Genomic DNA, 20,121 nt, shown 5'->3' on the forward strand with positions numbered 1-20,121 from the left:
TCTGCCACTCCTCAGCCCATTGACCCAATTGATCAAAATCTCTTTGTAACTTTAGATGACCTTCTTCACTGTCCATTACACCAAGTTTGGGGTCATCGGCAAGCTTACCAATAATGTCTGATATTCGCATCCAAATCATTTACACAGAGTTTGCAGTGTGGAAGTGTCCTCTCCTGCCTTGGTAACCCTATCAAACAGATAGCTATGTTCCGATTGAGTCTGTCATGTCCAGATATCTCTCTCTTCGTAATTACCTGTTCTCATCTACACACGCTCCAAATGTGGTGTCAATCAGCTTCCTAATCAATCAGCAGCTTTTAGCTCAGTGTCCCATGGTAATGGGGATCACAGTGACAGCATATGCAGTGTGACACACCCTGTCCAGCACAGTAAACGTGCTCTCAACACTGTCGGGAGGATGAATCTCTCTAATGTTTCTCTGTTGGGTTTGCAGGGTCCACGTGGTGCATCTGGTGAGCCGGGCCCTCAGGGATTGCCGGGAAAGAGAGTGAGTACTTACATACTCGGGGGAAAAGCTAATCTGGGAAAACTGGCGAGTGACAGTCACTGCTCCAACACCTTCTTCCAAACAGGGCTTCGGTACATCCACCGCTTTCATTTCCAGCAATTGCTGTTTCCACACCACCATCTGTATAAGAAGTAAAAGTTTGCATTTACATAGTGCCTGTTATGACCCCAAAGGGCTTCACTGTGAGTGAGATGCTTCTAACAGTATTGGGAAAACAGGAAACATTAATCCCCACAAAGCCCAGACAAGATACTCTGCTTCAGTGCTGTTTGCCAGGATCCTCAGCAGTACACACAAGCTCCCTCAGTAGGTACTTCCTCGGTGAATCACTCACGTAGTGATGCACTCCCTCGATGCAACACTCCCTAGTAAGGCACACCCTCGATGCAACACTCCCTCAGTAAGGCACTCCCTCGTTGCAACACTCCCTCAGTGATGCACTCCCTTGGTGCAACACTCCCTTGCTGTGACACTCCCTCAATAAAGCATTCTCTTGGTGCGACATTCCCTCGGTGAGGCACTCCCTCAGTGCGACTCACTCTCAGTGCGACTCACTCTCAGTGCGACTCACTCTCAGTGCGACTCACTCTCAGTGCGACACACTCTCAGTGCGACACACTCTCAGTGCGACATTCTTTTAATGCGACCCTCCCTCAGTGAGTCACTCACTCATTGCGACACTCCGTCAGTGCGACACTCTCTCAGTGAGTCATTCCTTCAGTGCAACACTCCCTTGGTGTGACATTCCCTCAGAGCAGTACTCTCTCAGTGACTCACTCTCTCAGTGCGACACTCCCTCAGTACAATACTCCCTCAGTGAGTCACTCTCTCAGTGCAGTAGACCCTCAGTGCGATACTCCCTCAGTGAGTCATTCCCTCAGTGCGACACTCCCTCAGTGAGTCACTCTCTCAGTGCAGTAGACTCTCAGTGCGACACTCCCTCAGTGAGTCAATCCCTCAGTGCTACACCCCCTCAGTGAGTCATTCCCTCAGTGAGTCATTCCCTCAGTGAGTCATTCCCTCAGTGAGCCATTCCCTCAGTGAGCCATTCCCTCAGTGAGCCATTCCCTCAGTGAGTCACTCTCTCAGTGAGTCACTCTCTGTGTGACACTCCCTCAGTACAATGCTCCCTCAGTACATACTCCCTCAGTACATACTCCCTCAGTACATACTCCCTCAGTACATACTCCCTCAGTACAATACTCCCTCAGTACAATACTCCCTCAGTGCTATACTCCCTCAGTGCTACACTCCCTCAGTGCTACACTCCCTCAGTGAGTCACTCCCTCAGTGAGTCACTCCCTCAGTGCGACACTCCCTCGGTGCGACTCTCCCTCGGTGCGACTCTCCCTCGGTGCGACTCTCCCTCGGCGCGGCACTCCCTCGGCGCAGGACTCCCTCGGTGCAGGACTCCCTCGGTGCAGGACTCCCTCGGTGCAGTATTCCCTCGGCGCGACACTCCCTCGGCGCGACACTCCCTCGGCGCGACACTCCCTCGGCGCGACACTCCCTCGGTGCAGTACTCCCTCGGTGCAGTACTCCCTCGGTGCAGTACTCCCTCGGTGCGACACTCTCTCGGTGAGTCACTCTCTCGGTGAGTCACTCCCTCGGTGCGACACTCCCGGTGCAGTACTCTCTCGGTGCAGTACTCTCTCGGTGCAGTACTCTCTCGGTGCAGTACTCTCTCGGTGCAGTACTCTGTCGGTGCAGTACTCTGTCGGTGCAGTACTCTGTCGGTGCAGTACTCTCTCGGTGCAGTACTCTCTCAGTGAGTCACTCCCTCGGTGCGACACTCTCGGTGCAGTCCCTCTTTGTTTTGTGTTTCCTGACCTGTGGTCCCTGATTGGAATCAGTTTTGGCGTCACAGGTCCTGGACATACTGCAGTTTCTGGTTACTGGCTTTCAGTTCCATGTCTAGATTTTCTGCAGCCAGTTTATTCGGTAGGTTTGGTAAGTTAGCAAGCTGAGTATGAACAAGGTGAGTTGTCATGCGACCAAGCTGTTTAACAAGTAACAATCTCCTTTAATTGGCAACTTAGTGCTGCCTAACGAGAACTTATCTTAACGTCTGGCGAAAGTATAAAAGAAGGAACCGACATTCCTGATGCGATGAGTCTCTCTGGAATTGATGTTTGATTCTGCCAAAAATCTTACCATTGCCCACATTGCTCAGTGTCCTACAAGAAATGTCCCAAAATGTTTCAACAGTCATGAGCCATCTCTGAAGCATTATAGTGTGATGAGCAGGAGTGAGTGATATGCTGAGTGCAGAACCCCAGGTCATGTTTTCTGCCATTTTTAACTTGTTACACCTCAGAAAACCAGCTTGCAAACATCCGTTCTGAGGAAGGGTCATTCACCCCGAAACATTTAACCCTGCTTTCTCTCCACAAATGATGCCAGCCCTGCTGAGCTTTTCCAACAATTTCTGTTTCTGTTTCTGCAAAAGTGAATAACCTTCTAATTGCAAACTTTACTGCCACAGATAAGGGGAGGAAATTACCTATTGCAATCTCTGAGGTTCTAATAACAGAATTAAAAAAAAAGTCACAAAAGGAATGTGATTTATCCAGTCGCTCGAACTCAGTGATTGCAGACTCACCTGACATCCTATTTCTGAAGGGAGTAATTAATTGGTTTGTTTTAGTTTAGTCACTTAGGAATGCAATATTGGGAGATCTTAGGAAATCCACGGCATAATTTCTTTAGTAACAAGCAGCTCAGGGTTTTGTAAATTGTAATGATACCATCACCATGACTGAAGGGTGAATGAAGTTAATCAACTGTTCAGTTCTCAATGCGATTCACACGCCACATATTCAAGGGAAAGTCTGCAAACTGAAGAATTTTCTTGAAAGGGGGTTTTGGATGGGACTTGAATGTGAATATATCACATTGACTATCTGTTATACAAGGTCCTTGCCCTTTTTTGTCTGTGTGTGTGTATCTGTCTGTATATTTGTGTGTGTGCGCCTGTGCGTGTGTGTGTCTGTGCGTTTCTGTGTGTGTGCATGGGTTTTTTGTGTGTCTGTGCCTGTGTGTGTGTATGCGCGCGCATGCGTCTGTGTCTGTGTGTGTGTGTGTGTCTGTGCGTGTATGCGTGTGTGTGTGAGTGAGTCCGTGCATGTGTGTAGTTGGTGGAAACACTGGGGTTTGTTTTGTGCTGTGTAATTAATCACACTCTAGTTACTAAACACGTCAGTGACTCGATTCCTCCCCCTCCTCAAAAGGCAGTCGTACCTACCTCTCTGCAGGAACACTAACCCCACACTGTGACACTGTACCATATTCTGATTGTTGCATGCTGTCAGAGTCTCATTATTTCAAACACAGCCCCTCTTTCTCTCTCTTACAGGGACCACCTGGACCTCCAGGGTCAGAGGGGCGAGAGGGTCTCAAAGGTGAAAAGGTATGACTATTTTATGTAAAAGAAAAGATGATAACAACCAAACTTTTACACCAAGTTTCACGAAACTACGATTGTGAAATTTACTAGAACGCATTTCCCACTGAATTTCCTCAGGGCATGGTCCATTACCACTGGGTCTGCCTCACCGCGATTTGGACTTTTACAGTGAGCGTCGGAGGGCTATTTGGCTTTGGGGTGCATCACTGATAAATTAAGTCCGTCCTCACCTGAAGCTATCGGTTCCCATTTTCCAGTCGCAGCTGGAAGAGGAAACATGAGTGTCTAATCCCTGGCGTACAGAGGGTTCCTGGTTTAGGAGCACAGACCAATACAGGGGTCTCAATTTAAATCTTGGACATTCGAGAGATGGTGATGTTGTCATGGTTGGTAGTGTTTGAGCTACTGTGCCTGTTCACTTCAGGCCACTCCCATCCTTGTGTCTCTCTCTCTCTCTCTCTCTCCTTTTCTTCTTTTCTCTTCTCTTTCTTCATCTTCCTGACGTTATGGGGAGGTGGGAGAGTTGGCAGTGCCTGGAGCGGGGATTCCTGGCTGTGGTGGGCCTGGAGTGGGGATTCCTGGCTGTGGTAAGCCTGGAGTGGGGATTCCTGGCTGCGGTGGGCCTGGTGCGGAGAATCCTGGGTGCAGTGGGCCCGGAGTGGGGATTCCTGGCTGTGGTAAGCCTGAAGTGGGAATTCCTGGCTGCGGTGGGCCTGGTGCAGAGAATCCTGGCTGCGGTGGGCCTGGAGTGGGGATTCCTGGCTGCGGTGGGCCTGGAGTGGAGAATCCTGGGTGCAGTGGGCCCGGAGTGGGGATTCCTGGCTGCGGTGGGCCTGGCGTGGAGAATCTTGGGCGTGGTGGGCCCGGAGTGGGGATTCCTGGCTGTGGTAAGCCTGGAGTGCGGATTCCTGGTTGTAGTGGGCCTGGTGTGGAGAATCCTGGGTGCAGTGGGCCTGGAGTGGGGCTTCCTGGCTGCGGTGGGCCTGGTGCGGAGAATCCTGGGCGCGGTGGGCCCGGAGTGGGGATTCCTGGCTGTGGTAAGCTTGGAGCAATGATTCCTGGTGGTTGATGGCGAGAAAGCAGGGCATGAGGAGTGGGGTCTCCTGGGTCACTGTTGTCGGCGGAAAGGGGACTCCTTCAAGCCAACCTTTCTTGGAGACGTTGCAGAATCCCTGGAGCTGTGTCTGGGACACCAGTCAACAATGAGGGAGGCGATGGCTTTGAGGTACTATCACTGGACTGTTAATCCAGAGACCCAGATATGGGGACCTGGGTTCAAATCACAGCAAAACTTTAAAAAAAATCTGAATTCAAAGTCTAATGCTGAGCATGAGTCTGTTGTCGATTGTTGAAAAAACAATGTCCTTTTGGGAAGGAAACTGCCATTCTTACCCAGTCTGGCCTACATGTGACTCCAGACCCACAGTAATATGGTTGCCCTGTAGGGCAATTAGGGATGGGTAATGACCTAGCCAGTGATACCCTCATCCCATGACTGAAAAAAGGACAGATGACCTCTACTTAAGTATTTTCTTTTTATTCTTTTGTCACTTAAAAAGGCACTGGGTTGTGGTGACAAACCACTTCTCACTGGATCTCCCCAGATATATGTGATAATAAAATCATTTGTTCATTCATTCATTAAAAATCATTTGTTCATTCATTTCCTGGACTTGTGTGCGACTGCTTTATCTTGTCCTGCATTGTTTTCTGACTGACGTACGAACCGAGTTGCAAATGGATTCAGAAATGGAACCTGCTTGCAACCCAGGGATTGCCTGTACATCAGAAGGGGTTTAACAGATGGGAACTATCTTCAGTCCAATGTCGGAAATTGGCCCTTGGGACCATGCGTAGATTATTCAATAAGATCCTGGCTGACCTGATTGTGGTCTCAACTCAAATCTTCTCTCTGACCTCCCTCACTCCTGTATCTATCAAGAACTTAGATGTTGCCGGGGTTGGAGGATTTGGGCTATTGGGAGAGGATGAACAGGGTGGGGTTTTCCTTGAGCGTCGGAGGCTGAGGGGTGACCTTATAGAGGTTTACAAAATTATGAGGGGCATGGGTAGGATAAATAGGCAAAGTCCTTTCCCTGGGGTCAGGGAGTCCAGAACTAGAGGGCATAGGTTTAGGGTGAGAGAGGAAAGATATAAAAGAGACCTAAGGGGCAACTTTTTCACACAAGAGGGTGGTACATGTATGGAATGAGCTGCAAAAGGAAGTAGTGGAGGCTGGTACAATTGCAACATTTAAAAGGCATTTGGATGGGTATATGAATAGGAAGGGTTTGGATGGATATAGGCGGGTGCTGGCAGGTGGGACTAGATTGGGTTGGGATATCTAGTTAGCATGGGCGGGTTGGACTGAAGGGTCTGTTTCCATGCTGTACATCTCTGACTATATTCATGGACTTGCCCTCCACTGCTCTCCGGGTAGGTGAATCCCACAGATCCTCTGGGAGCAATAGAAAAGCAGTTGTCTTCAGTTCCATCTCAAACCAAGACCTCTGATTCTTAAACATTGTCCCTTTGTTCCTGTCACTCCTACAAGGGGAACTGTCCTCTCAGCGTCCACTCTGCCAAGTCCTCTCAGGATCCTGCATACGATAATTGAGAAAGGGTTATCAGAATTGGGCACAGAGAAAAATTCAGCTTAATTAGAAATCTCCATCAAATTGCAATCCCAAAATTGGCAGATATTGGTTTTTGAAACATTTACGATTTACATAGAAGGTACGAAACACACACAAAGCTGTGTTAAAATTCCCTGCATGCCTTGTAAGCGCTGAAAATAATTTGGTTGTGATTGGCAGTGAATTGTGAGCAATAGCAAAAGCTGCTAAAACCAATTCTGAATTCTCCGCTCAGTTGGGTCTCTTGGGGGGGTGTGACAGATTGTACTTAATTCTGCATTTAAAATGTCATTTGTTTCAAGAGATATTTTCACAATGCTCGCACCTTCCTGAAAAGAAACGTGTTCCCACCTTGCGGGCATTACTAGCTGGTCCAGCATTTATTACCGGTCCCTAATTGCCCTTCACAAGATGGTGGTGAGCTGATGTTTTGAAATTCTGGGGTTTTAAATGCATAGGGACATCTATCATGCTGTTAACAAGGGAGTTCCTGGACTTTAACCCAGTGACGGTGAAGGAATGGCAATATGCCAAGTCAGGATGGCGAGTGGCTTGGAGGGAACTTGTAGGGGGTGGTATTCTCTTTAGCTGCTGCCCTTGTCTTTCTAGTTGGGAGTCTATTGACCCCCAACATTCCAAATGCGGCCCGACCAGAGCCTTAAACAGCCTCAGCAGTACATATCTGCTTTTCTCTTGAAATGAATGTTGACATTGTATATGGCTTCCGAACTGCCTAACGAAGGGCTTATGCCCGCAACGTCGATTCTCCTGCTCCTCGGTTGCTGCCTGACCTGCTGTGCTTTTCCAGCGCCACACTCTCGACTCTGATCTCCAGCATCTGTAAGTCCTCACTTTCGCCTTCCTAGCTGCTACCTCAACCCATGTGTTAACCTTATAAAAACACAAGCTAGGATCCCCCTCCAAAATACTTTGTGCTTCAGATTACTGAAGTCTTTCCCCATTTAGAAAATAGTCTATGCCTCTATTCTTCCCACCAAAGTGCATAACCTCACACTTCACATTGAATTCCAGCTGTCAGGTGTTTGGAAAGGCCGGTCAGTTGGATTAAGAGAAAAGGATCTTACCTTAATCACATAGTGATATTAAACATTTGCCTTTTTAGACACACTGTTTATAACCGCAGTATTACAGGTATTAACGATTGCACGTGGGCTTGTTTATTTTTTCACACAGGGCTCTCTGGGACAGGAAGGCCCAGTGGGCAGGACTGGGCCTATAGGCCCACAAGGGTCACCAGGCAACATAGGACCTGAAGGCCTCAGAGGGATACCTGGCCCTGCAGTAAGTGAAGACCCAAAGAGAATGTGATAGTCGGCATTACGTTTTGCAACAAACGGCTGCACATATCAATGCATAACCCCTCGTAATGTCTGTTATTCTTCAACAGGGAGAACAAGGCCTCCATGGACCCCCTGGCCAGGCTGGACCCCCAGGCCCAATGGTAAGATGAGAACAGCCCCTTCAGTCTGATCTGCTACTCAGTGTTATCGTGGCGGGTCTGTACCAGACCCCCGTCTGCTTGCCTCTGCTCCACGCTTTGTAAGCGAGCCAAGCTCGTCAACCTCACAATTCGGGCCGTTATCACAAAAATGTCGCCAGAACTTTTCATCTTGCACTCATCAGGACACTTCGAGAGTACAATCTTTCAAACCATCACAATTTAAAGGACAGGAGGAACAGGCAGTTAAATTATTGATTGATCAAGTATCCACTTTTTTTTGTGGGGTAGAGTTTCATAGAGATATAGAAAACAGGAGCTGGAGTAGACCATTCGGCCCTTCGAGCCTGCTCTGCCATTCTATAGGATCATGGCTGATCTTCCAACTCAGTCCCCTGCTCCAGCTTTCTCCCCATACCCTTTGATCCCTTTAGCCCTAAGACCTTTATCTAATTCCTTCTGGAGTACATACAATGTTTTGGCTGTAACTATTTTCTGTAATAGTGAATTCTGCAGGTTCCCCACTCTCTGAGTGAAGACATTTCTCCTTATCTAAGTCCTAAATGGCCTCCCTGGTATCCTTATTGGGAACATCCTGTGTTAACCCTGTATTTTGATAGGTTTCTATGAGATCATCCCACCTCAATCTTCTGCACCCCAGTGAATATAGTTCTAACCAGTCTCTCTCCGTATGTCAGTCCTGCCATCCCAGGGATTAGTCTGATCAACCCTTGTTGCACTCTCTCCATAGCCAAGACATCCTTTCTCAGTTAAGGAGACGGAAACTGCTCACAATATTCCAAATGCAATCTGACCAGTGCCTTTTACAGCCTCAGCAGTACATCCCTGCTCTTATATTCTAGCCCTCTCGAAATAAATGCTAACAATGCATTTGCCTTCCATCAGCCAACTGAACCTGTATGTTAACCTTAAGAGGATCCTGAGCTCGGACTCCCAAGTCCTTTATGCTTCAGATTTCCGAAGACTTACCCTATTTAGAAAATACTCTACACCTCTATTCTTCCTATTACAGTGAATAACCTCACACTTCCCCACACTGTGTTCTATCTGCCACTCATCTGCCCACTCTCCTAGCCTGTCCAGATCATTCTACAACCTCCCTCAACACCACCTGTTCTCTCTATCTATCATTGTGACATCTGCAAACTTCGCTACAATGCCCTCAGTTCCTTTGTCCAGATTGTTAATGTATCATGTTGTGGTCCCAACATTGACCCCTGTAGGACTCCACTAGTCACTGGCTGCCTTTATCCCTACTCTCTGCCTTTTGCCAGTCAGCCAATCCTCTCACCATGCCAGTACCTGCCCCTAGCACTATGGGCTCTTATTTAATAGCCTCCTGTGTGACACCTTGTCAAAGACTTTCTGGAAATACCAAATAGATCACATCCACAGGTTCTCCTCAAAGAATTCTAATAGATTTGACTTCAGGCATGACTTCTACTTGACGAAACCATGTGGACTCAACTCTCTTCTACCATGCACGTCCAAGTACTCTGTAATCTCATTGTTAATAATGGACTCTAAAATCTTACCAACGACTGAGATTAGGCTTCTGCCTTCCATCCTTCCTTAAACAGGGGGTTTACATTAGCCATTTTCCAGTCCTCTGGGACCCCCCCTGACTCCACTGATTCCTGAAAGATCACCACCAATGCCTCTACAATCTCCTCAGTTATCTCCTTCAGAACCCTACGGTGTAGTCTGAGGGTTACGGGGAGAGTGCAGGTAAGTGGAGTTGAAATGACCATCAGCCATGATTAAATGGCAGAGTGGACTCGATGGGCAGAAAGGCCTTACTTCCATTCCTATGTCTTGTGGTTCTGGTCTGAGTGATTTATCTATCTTCAGAACTACCAGCTTCCCCAGCACCTTCTCCTTAGTGATCGCCATTATACGCACCTCTGTCCCCAGCCTCTCTTGAAGTTCTGGTGTGCTACTGGTGTCTGCCACTCTGAAAACTGATGCAAAGTACCTGTTCAGTTCCTTTGCCATTTCTTTGTTCTTCTTTACTACTTCCCTAGCCTTATTTTCTAGCAGTCCAATGCCCACTCTTATCTCTCTCTCACCTTTTGTATTTCTAAAAAAAACCTCTTACAATCGTCTTTTACATAACTTGCTAGCTTACCCTCATAATTTCATCTTCTCTCCCTTATGACTTTTTTATTCATCCTCTGTTGGTTTTTAAAGTCTTCCCAATCCTCTGGCTTCCAACTAATCTTCACCACATTGTATGCTTTTACGTTTGACTTTATGGTGTCCCTGGCTTCCCTTATCAGCTGTAGTTACCTCGCCCTCCCCTGAATTGCTGCTATGCCTCCCGAATTAACCCCAGAAACTCCTGCCATTGCTGCTCCACTATCTTCTCTGCTCGGCTCCCTGTCCAATCAACTCTGGCCAGCTCCTCCCTCATGTCTTTGTAGTTTCATTGCTCAATTGTAATGCCGTTACATCTGGTCCTAGCGTCTCAAGCCACAGGGTGAATTCTATAATGTGATGGTCACTGTCCCCCAGAGGTTCCTTCACCTTCAGCTCCCCAATCAATACTGCCTCATTACACATCACCAAATCCGGAATTGTCTGTTCCCTAGTGGTGTCTAACCCCCATGATGCTCCAAAGTACATCTTGTAGACATTCCATGAATTAGAGTCATAGAGATGTACAGCATGGAAACAGACCCTTCGGTCCAACCCGTCCATGCCGACCAGATACTCCAACCCAATCTAGTCCCACCTGCCAGCACCCGGCCCATATCCCTCCAAATTCTTCCTATTCATATACCCATCTAAATGCCTCTTAAATGTTGCAATTGTACCAGCCTCCACCACATCCTCTGGCAGCTCATTCCATACACATATCACCTTCTGCATGAAAAAGTTGCCCCTTAGGTCTCTTTTATATCTTTCCCCTCTCACCCTAAACCTATGCCGTCTAGTTCTGGACTCCCCGACCCCAGGGAGAAGACTTTGCCTATTTATTCTATCCATGCCCCTCATAATTTTGTAAACCTCTATAAGGTCACCCCTCAGCCTCCGACGCTCCAGGGAAAACTGCCCCAGCCTGTTCAGCTGCTTCCTGTAGCTCAGATCCTCCAACCCTGGCAACATCCTTGTAAATCTTTTCTGAACCCCTTCAAGTTTTGCAACATCTTTCCGATAGGAAGGAGACCAGAATTGCATGCAATATTCCAACAGTGGCCTAACCAATGTCCTGTACAGCCGCAACATGACCTCCCAACTCCTGTAATCAAAACCCTGACCAATAAAGGAAAGCATACCAAACGCCTTCTTCACTACCCTATCTACCTGCGACTCCACTTTCAAGGAGCTATGAACTTGCACTCCAAGATCTCTTTGTTCAGCAACACTCCCTAGGACCCTACCATTTAGTGTATAAGTCCTGCGAAGATTTGCTTTCCCAAAATGCAGCACCTCACATTTATCTGAATTAAACTCCATCTGCCACTTCTCAGCCCATTGGCCCATCTGGTCTAAATCCTGTTGTAATCTGATTGCTATAAATTCGGTGTCTTACAATCTTATACTCCACAACCACCTGATGAAGGAGCAGTGTTCCGAAATCTAGTGCTTCCAGTTAAACCTGTTGGGCTATAACCTGGTGTTGTGTGATTTTTAACTTTCCTTGAGATCCACCATCTCCCTGATTTTCCCAGTCCACCTGCATGCTGAAGTCCCTGTGTCTTTTGTAATGCTGCCTTCCTCCCATGTCTTTTCCATCCCCAGCTTTATTTTCTTCCCCGTACCCTGGCTACTGGTAGGAAGCCTGTACCCCACTCCTTTTAGGGTCTTTTTTTTCCTTTGAGGTTCCTCAACCCTCACAGATTCTATGCTTTTCAACTTCAATTTTTGCTGTTGATTTAATATCATTTCTCTCTAACAAAGCAAATCTGTCACAACTGTCCATCTGCCTGTGCTTCCTGGATCCCCTGCCTGCCCTTCCCATCCTCTGCTTCTGAAGGCAGTAATTGTTAAAATGAGTGCGTGTGTTCCACACTGGACGCATGTAGATTCAACCCTCCTGCCAATTTCAGGAGCATTGGCTGGAGATTTGCCAGTCTGGTGATGGGTCTACCCGTAGCTTCAGCCACCCACACAGCCGACTTGAACAGAAATGCCTCTCTGTCTTGGTGACCCCAGAATGAACTGCCAAGGTTCTGCAGGGAGGCAGTGTCTGACTGTGGAGGGGGGTTCATCCAGCAGTCATAGCCATGGGGAAACAGTTCGAGATTCCAAATCAAACTTTCAGTGTCAGAATGAGAACCCCCCCCCCCCACAACCCCTCACCCAATCCGGCCCATTTCACTGTCAGGCTCCAGAGGGAGACAAGGAACATCAAGTAACCACTTCTGTGTGTGTGTGTCTATGTGTGTATCTCTCTCTCTTTATGTCTGCAAGTGTTTGTTTATGTGAGAGGGAGAGTGTGTGTGTCTGTATGTATGCATGTGTGAGTTGCTTGCCTTGAATTGTTTAACTCTCTGTTTGCTTCCATTGCTTAGGGTCCTCCTGGCATGCCTGGTCTCCGGGGTGTTCAAGGATTAAAAGGTGACAAGGTGGGTAAACTTCAGGCCTGTTGGAGAGATGCTGGGCCAATGACAAACAATTGCCTGTTTTTTTTTTCCCAATCTCTTCAGTTGTTGCACTGGACTCTGGAATCACATTTCCATTTACCCCAGCTTGTCTGAATGACCATCAGTGGTGATGTGATACACATGTGGACACAGGGGTCCCTCAGGGGGGTTTTGGCCAGGGGGAAAGCAGCACATAAGATTGTCAAATGGCCATCCCACCTATATCTTGCCCAGCCCAGCAACTTCTTCCCCATGATGTTGAGGGGCACTGGCCTGTGTATTAATACTCTGGCATCTTGAGGGTCCTAAGTGGCTAATTATTGCCCCTGTTCAGCCCCTCAATCCCCCTCCACAGCTGTAACACACTAAATAGTGGCAGATGGGCTGGAATATGAAGGCTGTTCTCTTGGCAAATGGGAGACATGGCATGGGGAGCCCTTTACCCTCCCCATCTTTGTTCTTCCCCATCTGGCCTCCAAATCCTACTTTGTTGACCCTCCTCGATCCCCTGCCTTCCTGCTTTAAAAACCTAGCACTTGGCTGCATCCAGATCCCATTGAGGATCTTCCTGGATCTCCTGTGGTCCCATTGCTGAGCTCTGGTGCTGCTTGATCCACTGAGGGGTGGGGGATAATCCTCTGCTGTTCTAACCACCGTCTACAGTTGATGAGTTTGGAAATGATCAGAAGTGTGCAGTTACCCTCCCCAGTCCCTTCAAATCCTGCCCAGACCTATACAATTGTACACACACACACACTGTACATGCACCCACACACAAAACCACACACACACATGCTCATATGTACACGAAAATACACACACCCATACAAACCACCCGCGTATGCACGTGCAACCACATGTAAAAACATAAGCAAATATGCAATTAAGTACATTTGCATGTGCACATACCTAATCGTGCATCCACAAACAGACACACACACACACTCACTTACATGCACACACTTTTTCGCACATACACTCTCTCAAACACATACTCTCTCACACACACACACATGCAAACAGATGCACACACTCGCGCACACACGTACACACACAAACGCACACACACATGTACACACGCACATGTATACACACACACACACATTTTAATTCATTGATTACCACTGAAGGGCTTCACCAAGTGCAGTAACTGAAAAACTCAAGGTTACTCCAAAGGAACCCACTTTCTACCCTGATAATGTTGGAGGGACGGTTGCTGTTTTAAAACATATCCTGTGATGGAATTTCGAGTTGCCATAACTCCGAGTGAAAGTGACCAAAAGCCGCAGTGAACTGGATGGTCAGTTCATCAGAGAATCAGTCTGGTGATTGAGCAGGATCACGTGGGAAACTCACTGAGCTCCAAGCATTTCAGATGGCGACTGGTGCATTGGCAATGTTCTCACTCTCATGTTGTTCTTCCCTGTTTCACTTCTTTAGGGGCACATTGGATTAATCGGTTTAATAGGGCCTCCTGGTGAGATGGGTGAGAAGGGAGATCGTGGCCTTCCAGGAATCCAAGGGGTACAAGGCACCAAGGGGGATGTGGTTAGTACAAGCAGCACACAGTGATTGCAATTAATAATTCAGACCTATGGCCTTTATTTTCCAGGAAATATCCCCTGATATTGGGAGTGAGAACCACTGATGCTAACTGCTTCTAGAGAGTGTTGCATTCTGGGACAGAGCAGTAACTATACTTTTCAAAAAGAAAATATCAAGATCTCAGTTATTTATTGAAAGAATGAAACCTTCTACCATTTAAAACAGAACAAGTTTAACTTTACAAGAGTCAAACAAGCATACATCAAAAAATATCTAAACCTTCTTTTACTCTAAAACCCAGACTCCACCTAAGTTTTTAAAAATTATTTGACAGGCAAATTGCAAGTCACTCATAAACTATAGAACAAATATTAAATGCCAGGTACAACTAAGGCAGACCTTATGGAATGGTTTGACAGTTCACTCAGTGTAGAAATCATCAATCACAATCATATGGTCCTTTATAGCTCAGCCTCCCTCATAAAGAATTTCAGTTCCTCTTCGAGGATATAACCCAAATCCCAGCTGATAGAAGCACAAACCGACCTATAATCCATAGACAATCAGCAGCAGAAATACACACACCCACAGAGCCTCCTCTACTCTGCCTATGGTGCTCTGGATGATCTTAATCCATTCATTATCTTCAATTAATGGAAACCATATCTTTGCCTATTCACAGCTTCAGGTAGCGACCTTTATCTTCATCAGTCTCCTTGTACTGCACCACTGTACTCATCAGCTACACCTGAACTGGGGCAGTGTTCTGTCCTCTTTATTCCTCTTTATACATTACAGCAAGTTTGTTTCCCCAGAAGTGTTGGTTTCTGAAATAGCTGCACATGGGCTGCTATCCCAAGTCACCCTTTATTTAATTGTGCACAGTACTATGGCCAGTCAGCTCAGAGCCAGTCCCTAAAGTGAGGAGATTCTGAATCTCATAGAAACATAGGAGAAAGGAGGAAGAGGAGGCCATTCGGCCCTATGAGCCTCCTCTGCTATTCATCACGATCATGGCTGACCGCCCAACTCAATAGCCTAATCCTGCTTTCTCCCCATAACTTGATCCCATTCATCCCAAGTGCCACATCTAGCCACTTCTTGAATACATTCAATGTATGCTGTTTATTTCTTTTATGCATTTAACTTTTAATGAATCTTAAATTGCACAATGAAAATGTTCGCTCTTGCTCCTCAACAACTTACAGGAAATGCATATATCCAACAAGTTGCTACAAATAAGGTGGTCTAATACAATATAAATATAAAATGTGGATAAATTAATTTAATAACAATATGTTCCAATTAAAGTCAAGTAGGAAACACACTGGACAGTGGAATCTTCCGAGTAAAGCATGGTATCAAATCAATGCAGGTCTCAAATAGGCAATGATAATATTCACAGTTATTGTTAACTTTTCAAAATAAATATGTCTGTGCTAAAGGCTGCATTTTTGTTGCACTACAGATCGTTTATAAGCTGAGATGTATATCCAGATATAAGTGCAGACATGAAAGTTTGTATTCTGTTTATAGGGCTCCCTGATTGACCCAAACAAACAATCCCAATCAATAAGGTCCACCTGGTTCCAATCACTACAGTTTCCAACCTCAGGTTCAGTCTTCATATCTCTAGGAACCTTAAAGGGTCACCTGCTTTTCCTAGTTTCCCTTTTCGGTTTCTCTTTCCCCCTTTTCTCTTTACACTTAGGATCCAATTGAAAAATAAAATACAAGCTTTGAAACGAGGGTTGAACGGCCAGGGCTGATTGATAAGGAGATACCAATTCAGTTGAGGGCAATGACCTATGTTTGGGCACCAGTTCTCCTCTGCTCACTGCTGTGTTCAGAGAGTGTAGACTATGCTTTATGTGCTTTCTGGTCTTGAAGACGACTTCCTCAATACATTCTCCTCATGCAAAGTATCTAGTTTATGTTTCGCAGAGAGCCAGGCAGTTCAGCTTCCTCAAGGAGGGAGATAATGTGCAGTAAAGTTCCAAAATGTCTGTCGGTCTTACTGTCAGCTCTCAGTTTATCTTTGCAAGTATCTTTGAGCGGTCCTACAGATGATACTACCTCAGCTTGTGATTTGATTCATAACTTAACCTTTTTTCTACCTGTTTTAGGGTCTTGCAGGTTTGAGTGGTCCCATAGGCCCGCCTGGATCTCCTGGTTTACCAGTAAGTAGACAGACTCTTGTCTCCCTCAGAATGCAGATCTACCAACTTTGCATTCCACTCCCTTCCGTTGCCCACTCCTCAACTTTCTGCTTTTACCTCAGACCTCAGGTGGGGAGGTGGGTGGCAATGTCACCTGACTGGTAAATCAGAAACCCCATGTTCTGGGGATGCGGGCTCAAATCTCACCAGGTTGATGGAGGAATTAGAATTCCATAAAAGGATGGCCAGATGGGGACCATGCGCTATTGTTTAAAAGCCCACCTGGTTCACTAATTCCTCTTTAGGGAAGAGAATCTGCCATCCTTACCTGCTCTGGCCCATGTATGAGTCATCTGGTTCACTCTTAACTACCCTCTAGGCACTTAGAGATGGACAATGAATGAAACAAGATTGCTGCCAGCATCCCACGAACATTAAGTTGTCTCGATTGTACTTAGCGCAGGAATATTCTGGAACATTGATTTTCCGAATTAATTATTGACTAAACGTCTTCCTCCCTGTTCTGTTTGATTCAGGGTCAACAGGGTTCAAAAGGTTCGAAGGGTTCTGAAGTAAGTAGTTTGACTGACGATCTCATTGGTCTCCATGATGGATGAATTTGTGCACTGTCCATTCCTGGTCCTTGTACTGACCATCGCGTGCTCTCTCTCTCCTTTGCAGGGACCAATGGGATTCAAAGGTGACACAGGACCCCCAGGCCTCCCTGGTCCACCTGTAAGCATTGTTTCTTGTTGACAGGGTGGGGGAGTTGGAGGAACGCAGGAGGGATGTGGTGGGCTGGGGAGTGGGCAGTGGGAGTGGGAGCTGTGAGAGGTACCCGGGCTCTTTCTGAGTCACAGTGGGTGGAACTGGCATCGCCACCCAAATACTTCACGTGTTGGCGATACCCTTCTGGGCGTAGACCTTTCTGGCAGGCGATAGAGGGTGTACAGCGCAGACAAAGGCCCTTCAGCCCATTGACTCTGCACTGACCAGCTCACTATTCCAATTCCATTTTCCATCAAATAGTCCCAGAAATGTATAAGGATTTTAAGAGTTTTTTTGTCCATTTGGAGATCATTAGATGCCCATTCTTCATCAGATGGCTACAAACACCTGCTGTGTCCATCACATCCCTGAGTTGGGATTTGAACCCAAGCCTCACAGTCCAGAGGTAGGGACATTACCACTGAACCACACAATCCAGTCGATAGTTTGGACTTTCAATAATTGAGCATTTTTTGCAAGGTGACAAAAAGGCCATACCGAATTTTTTGTTACTCCTGGGAAATCTTCAAAGATTGACGAATTGCTTATAGCTTTACCTTTCCGACTTGGAAATATATCACCGTTCCATCAGTGTCACTGGGTCAAAATCCTGGAATTCCCTCCCTAAGGGCATTGTGGGTCAACCCAAAGCAGGTGGACTGCAGCGGTTCAAGAAGGTAGCTCACCACCCACCTTCTCATGTGGCAACTAGGGACAGGCAATAAATGCTGGATGTCCATGCCCTGTGAATGATCAGAAAAAGAAAACTTATTTCTCTGAGTTGCCTTTGTTTCTTATGGCCATTACTTTATGCCAGTGTCCTGTGATTGTCCACCTTTCTACCCTCGGGAGCAGCCCAATCTGGACCATCTCACCATTAACCAGTCAGTCACTGCTTCTGATGTCTCTCATTGCTGAGACCATTCACCTGAATCTTTTCTGTGATCTCTATCGTAGAGAGTCTTAGAGTTAAAACATGGGAGCAGCCTCTTAAGCTCATCCTGTTCACTCCAGCTATCAAACATCAATGTATTGTAACCCCATATTCCAGCACCTCACCAGTAAACATGGTATTTAAAGATGCAATTATATCCCAAAGGTGTGGTGCCCAGAATTAGACATGGCCATTCCAGTGGTTTATGAAGGTTCATTGTAACTTCCTGCATTTATAAAGCCCATATACCTGATCAACTGCTTTCTCAACCTCTCACAGATTATCACATTACCATATGATAATGTGAACAGAGGCCATTTGGCCCATTGGGTCCATATTCACCCTCCGAAGATCATCCCAGCCAGACCTAACCCCCACCCTATCCCTGTAACCCTACATTCCCCATGGCTAACACACCTAACCTGCACATCATAGTCAATTTAGCCTTGCCAATCCACCCTAACCTGCACATCTTTGGACTGGGGGAGGAAAGTGGAAGCACTTGAAGGGAGCCCACCCAGACACCGGGAGAATGTGCAAACTCCACACAGACAGTCGCCAGAGGCTGGAATCGAACCTGGGTCCCTGGCACTGTGAGGCAGCAATGCTAACCACTGAGCCACCATGCTGCCCATCCTACCATCTTCAGTGATGTGTGTGTGAATGACCGCAGTGCTTCCTGCTCCTGCAACTCCTTCAGAATGATATCAGTTTTTGTATTCAGCCTCTCCTCAGTCTCCTGACAAAATCTATCACTTCCCACTTCTCTGCATTCAATGTTGTCTGTCACATGTTTCTGTCCTGGCCAGGGTCCACCAGCTGAGATAATACAGCCGCTGCCGATATACAGGTCAAAGACAAGAAGGCATGTTGAGACTGAGCAAGCCGACAATGCCGGGGGGAGTCCCCTTGACTACACAGAAGGGATGGAGGAGGTCTTCGGCGCCCTATCGTCACTGAAAGATGAGGTGGAGCAGATGAGGCGTCCAGTGGGGACGCAGAGTAACCCTGGCCGAACTTGTAAGGAGCTCCAACTCTGTCATCCACACTTCAAGGACGGTAAGTTAACGCGGAGGGAAACTCTTCAATACATGAAGCTCTCTTTCTCTGTGACAATGCTGTGGCTTTAAGAGATTACTTTGTCTTGGTTTTATTTTGAAGAGAGTTTGTAAGGCAGAGGTGATGAGCAGTCTACCAAAAGCAGTGAACATCTTGTGACATCTTGGAATTCTTTTTTAAAAGTTGGAATAATAGAAGCTGGGTGTGACCAGCTCTCACAGACCAGGATTTCTAAGGGTTTATTTTCTGTTTTTATGTTTAGGGCTTTAAACAGTTGCTGTTGTGGGCTTGAATAGGTGAAAGCTATTTGCCCTTTTTCATTTACAGCCAAAAGCTGGACTGTTGGATTACATTTGAGAAAAAATCTGTTTTTCTGAGTTTGCCTGTTTGCCAAGGGGTGTATTATGGGATGTTACTAGATTGGACCAGTTCATTAGTAATAGTTACTGTATCTATTATTCTGTTAAGTTTTCCAATAGACTTAAGTTATTCTAAATTCCTCTTTCTTTGGTTATATTTTAATTACAGTGTTTACAGAAATTGTGCTTTATTTAATGTCAAGTAGTTTGATCAGTTACATCACATGGGAACAGACACCTTACAGTTGCCTTAAAAATAAGAAAAGATTAGGGTCTAGGCTACCTTCCTAAAATATTTTGAGGTGATTTGGTTGGTCCATAACATTTTGTATTGCACTGTCTCATCAGCTCCGCTGCACACCTTGTTTGATGACAGGTAGGGTTCTCAGCAGTAAACCCTTCCTTGAACATCACTGTCAAAACAGACATGACATCAAAGCTTTATACTTTACACTCATCAGGACACAAGCAAGAATTCCAAATTTCAAAGGGAACAACAATTTACACACATTCAATTAGAGTCATAGAGACATAGAGATGTACAGCATGGAAACAGATCCTTCGGTCCAACCCATCCATGCCAACCAGATATCCTAACCCAATCTAGTCCCACTTGCCAGCACCTGGCCCATATCCCTCCAAACCCTTCCTATTCAT

At 46.4% G+C, this 20,121-nt stretch overlaps 1 protein-coding gene across 1 annotated transcript in view; it reads left to right on the top strand.

Annotated features, from left to right (window-relative positions):
* The window catches only part of LOC122552376 (collagen alpha-1(V) chain-like), a 290,918-nt gene that overhangs the window by 254,860 nt on the left and 15,937 nt on the right, over window positions 1–20,121 (top strand). Inside the window, exons 55-64 of the mRNA XM_043695125.1 lie at window positions 455–508; window positions 3,885–3,938; window positions 7,766–7,873; window positions 7,980–8,033; window positions 12,569–12,622; window positions 14,081–14,188; window positions 16,312–16,365; window positions 16,881–16,916; window positions 17,026–17,079; window positions 18,856–19,105. Of these exons, the coding sequence (XP_043551060.1) occupies window positions 455–508; window positions 3,885–3,938; window positions 7,766–7,873; window positions 7,980–8,033; window positions 12,569–12,622; window positions 14,081–14,188; window positions 16,312–16,365; window positions 16,881–16,916; window positions 17,026–17,079; window positions 18,856–19,105 (826 nt within the window). The remainder of the gene's footprint in view (window positions 1–454; window positions 509–3,884; window positions 3,939–7,765; window positions 7,874–7,979; window positions 8,034–12,568; window positions 12,623–14,080; window positions 14,189–16,311; window positions 16,366–16,880; window positions 16,917–17,025; window positions 17,080–18,855; window positions 19,106–20,121) is intronic.

The sequence above is a fragment of the Chiloscyllium plagiosum genome, chromosome 8 (genome assembly GCF_004010195.1).
Source record: "Chiloscyllium plagiosum isolate BGI_BamShark_2017 chromosome 8, ASM401019v2, whole genome shotgun sequence".
In the NCBI taxonomy this organism is placed as follows: Eukaryota; Metazoa; Chordata; class Chondrichthyes; order Orectolobiformes; family Hemiscylliidae; genus Chiloscyllium; species Chiloscyllium plagiosum.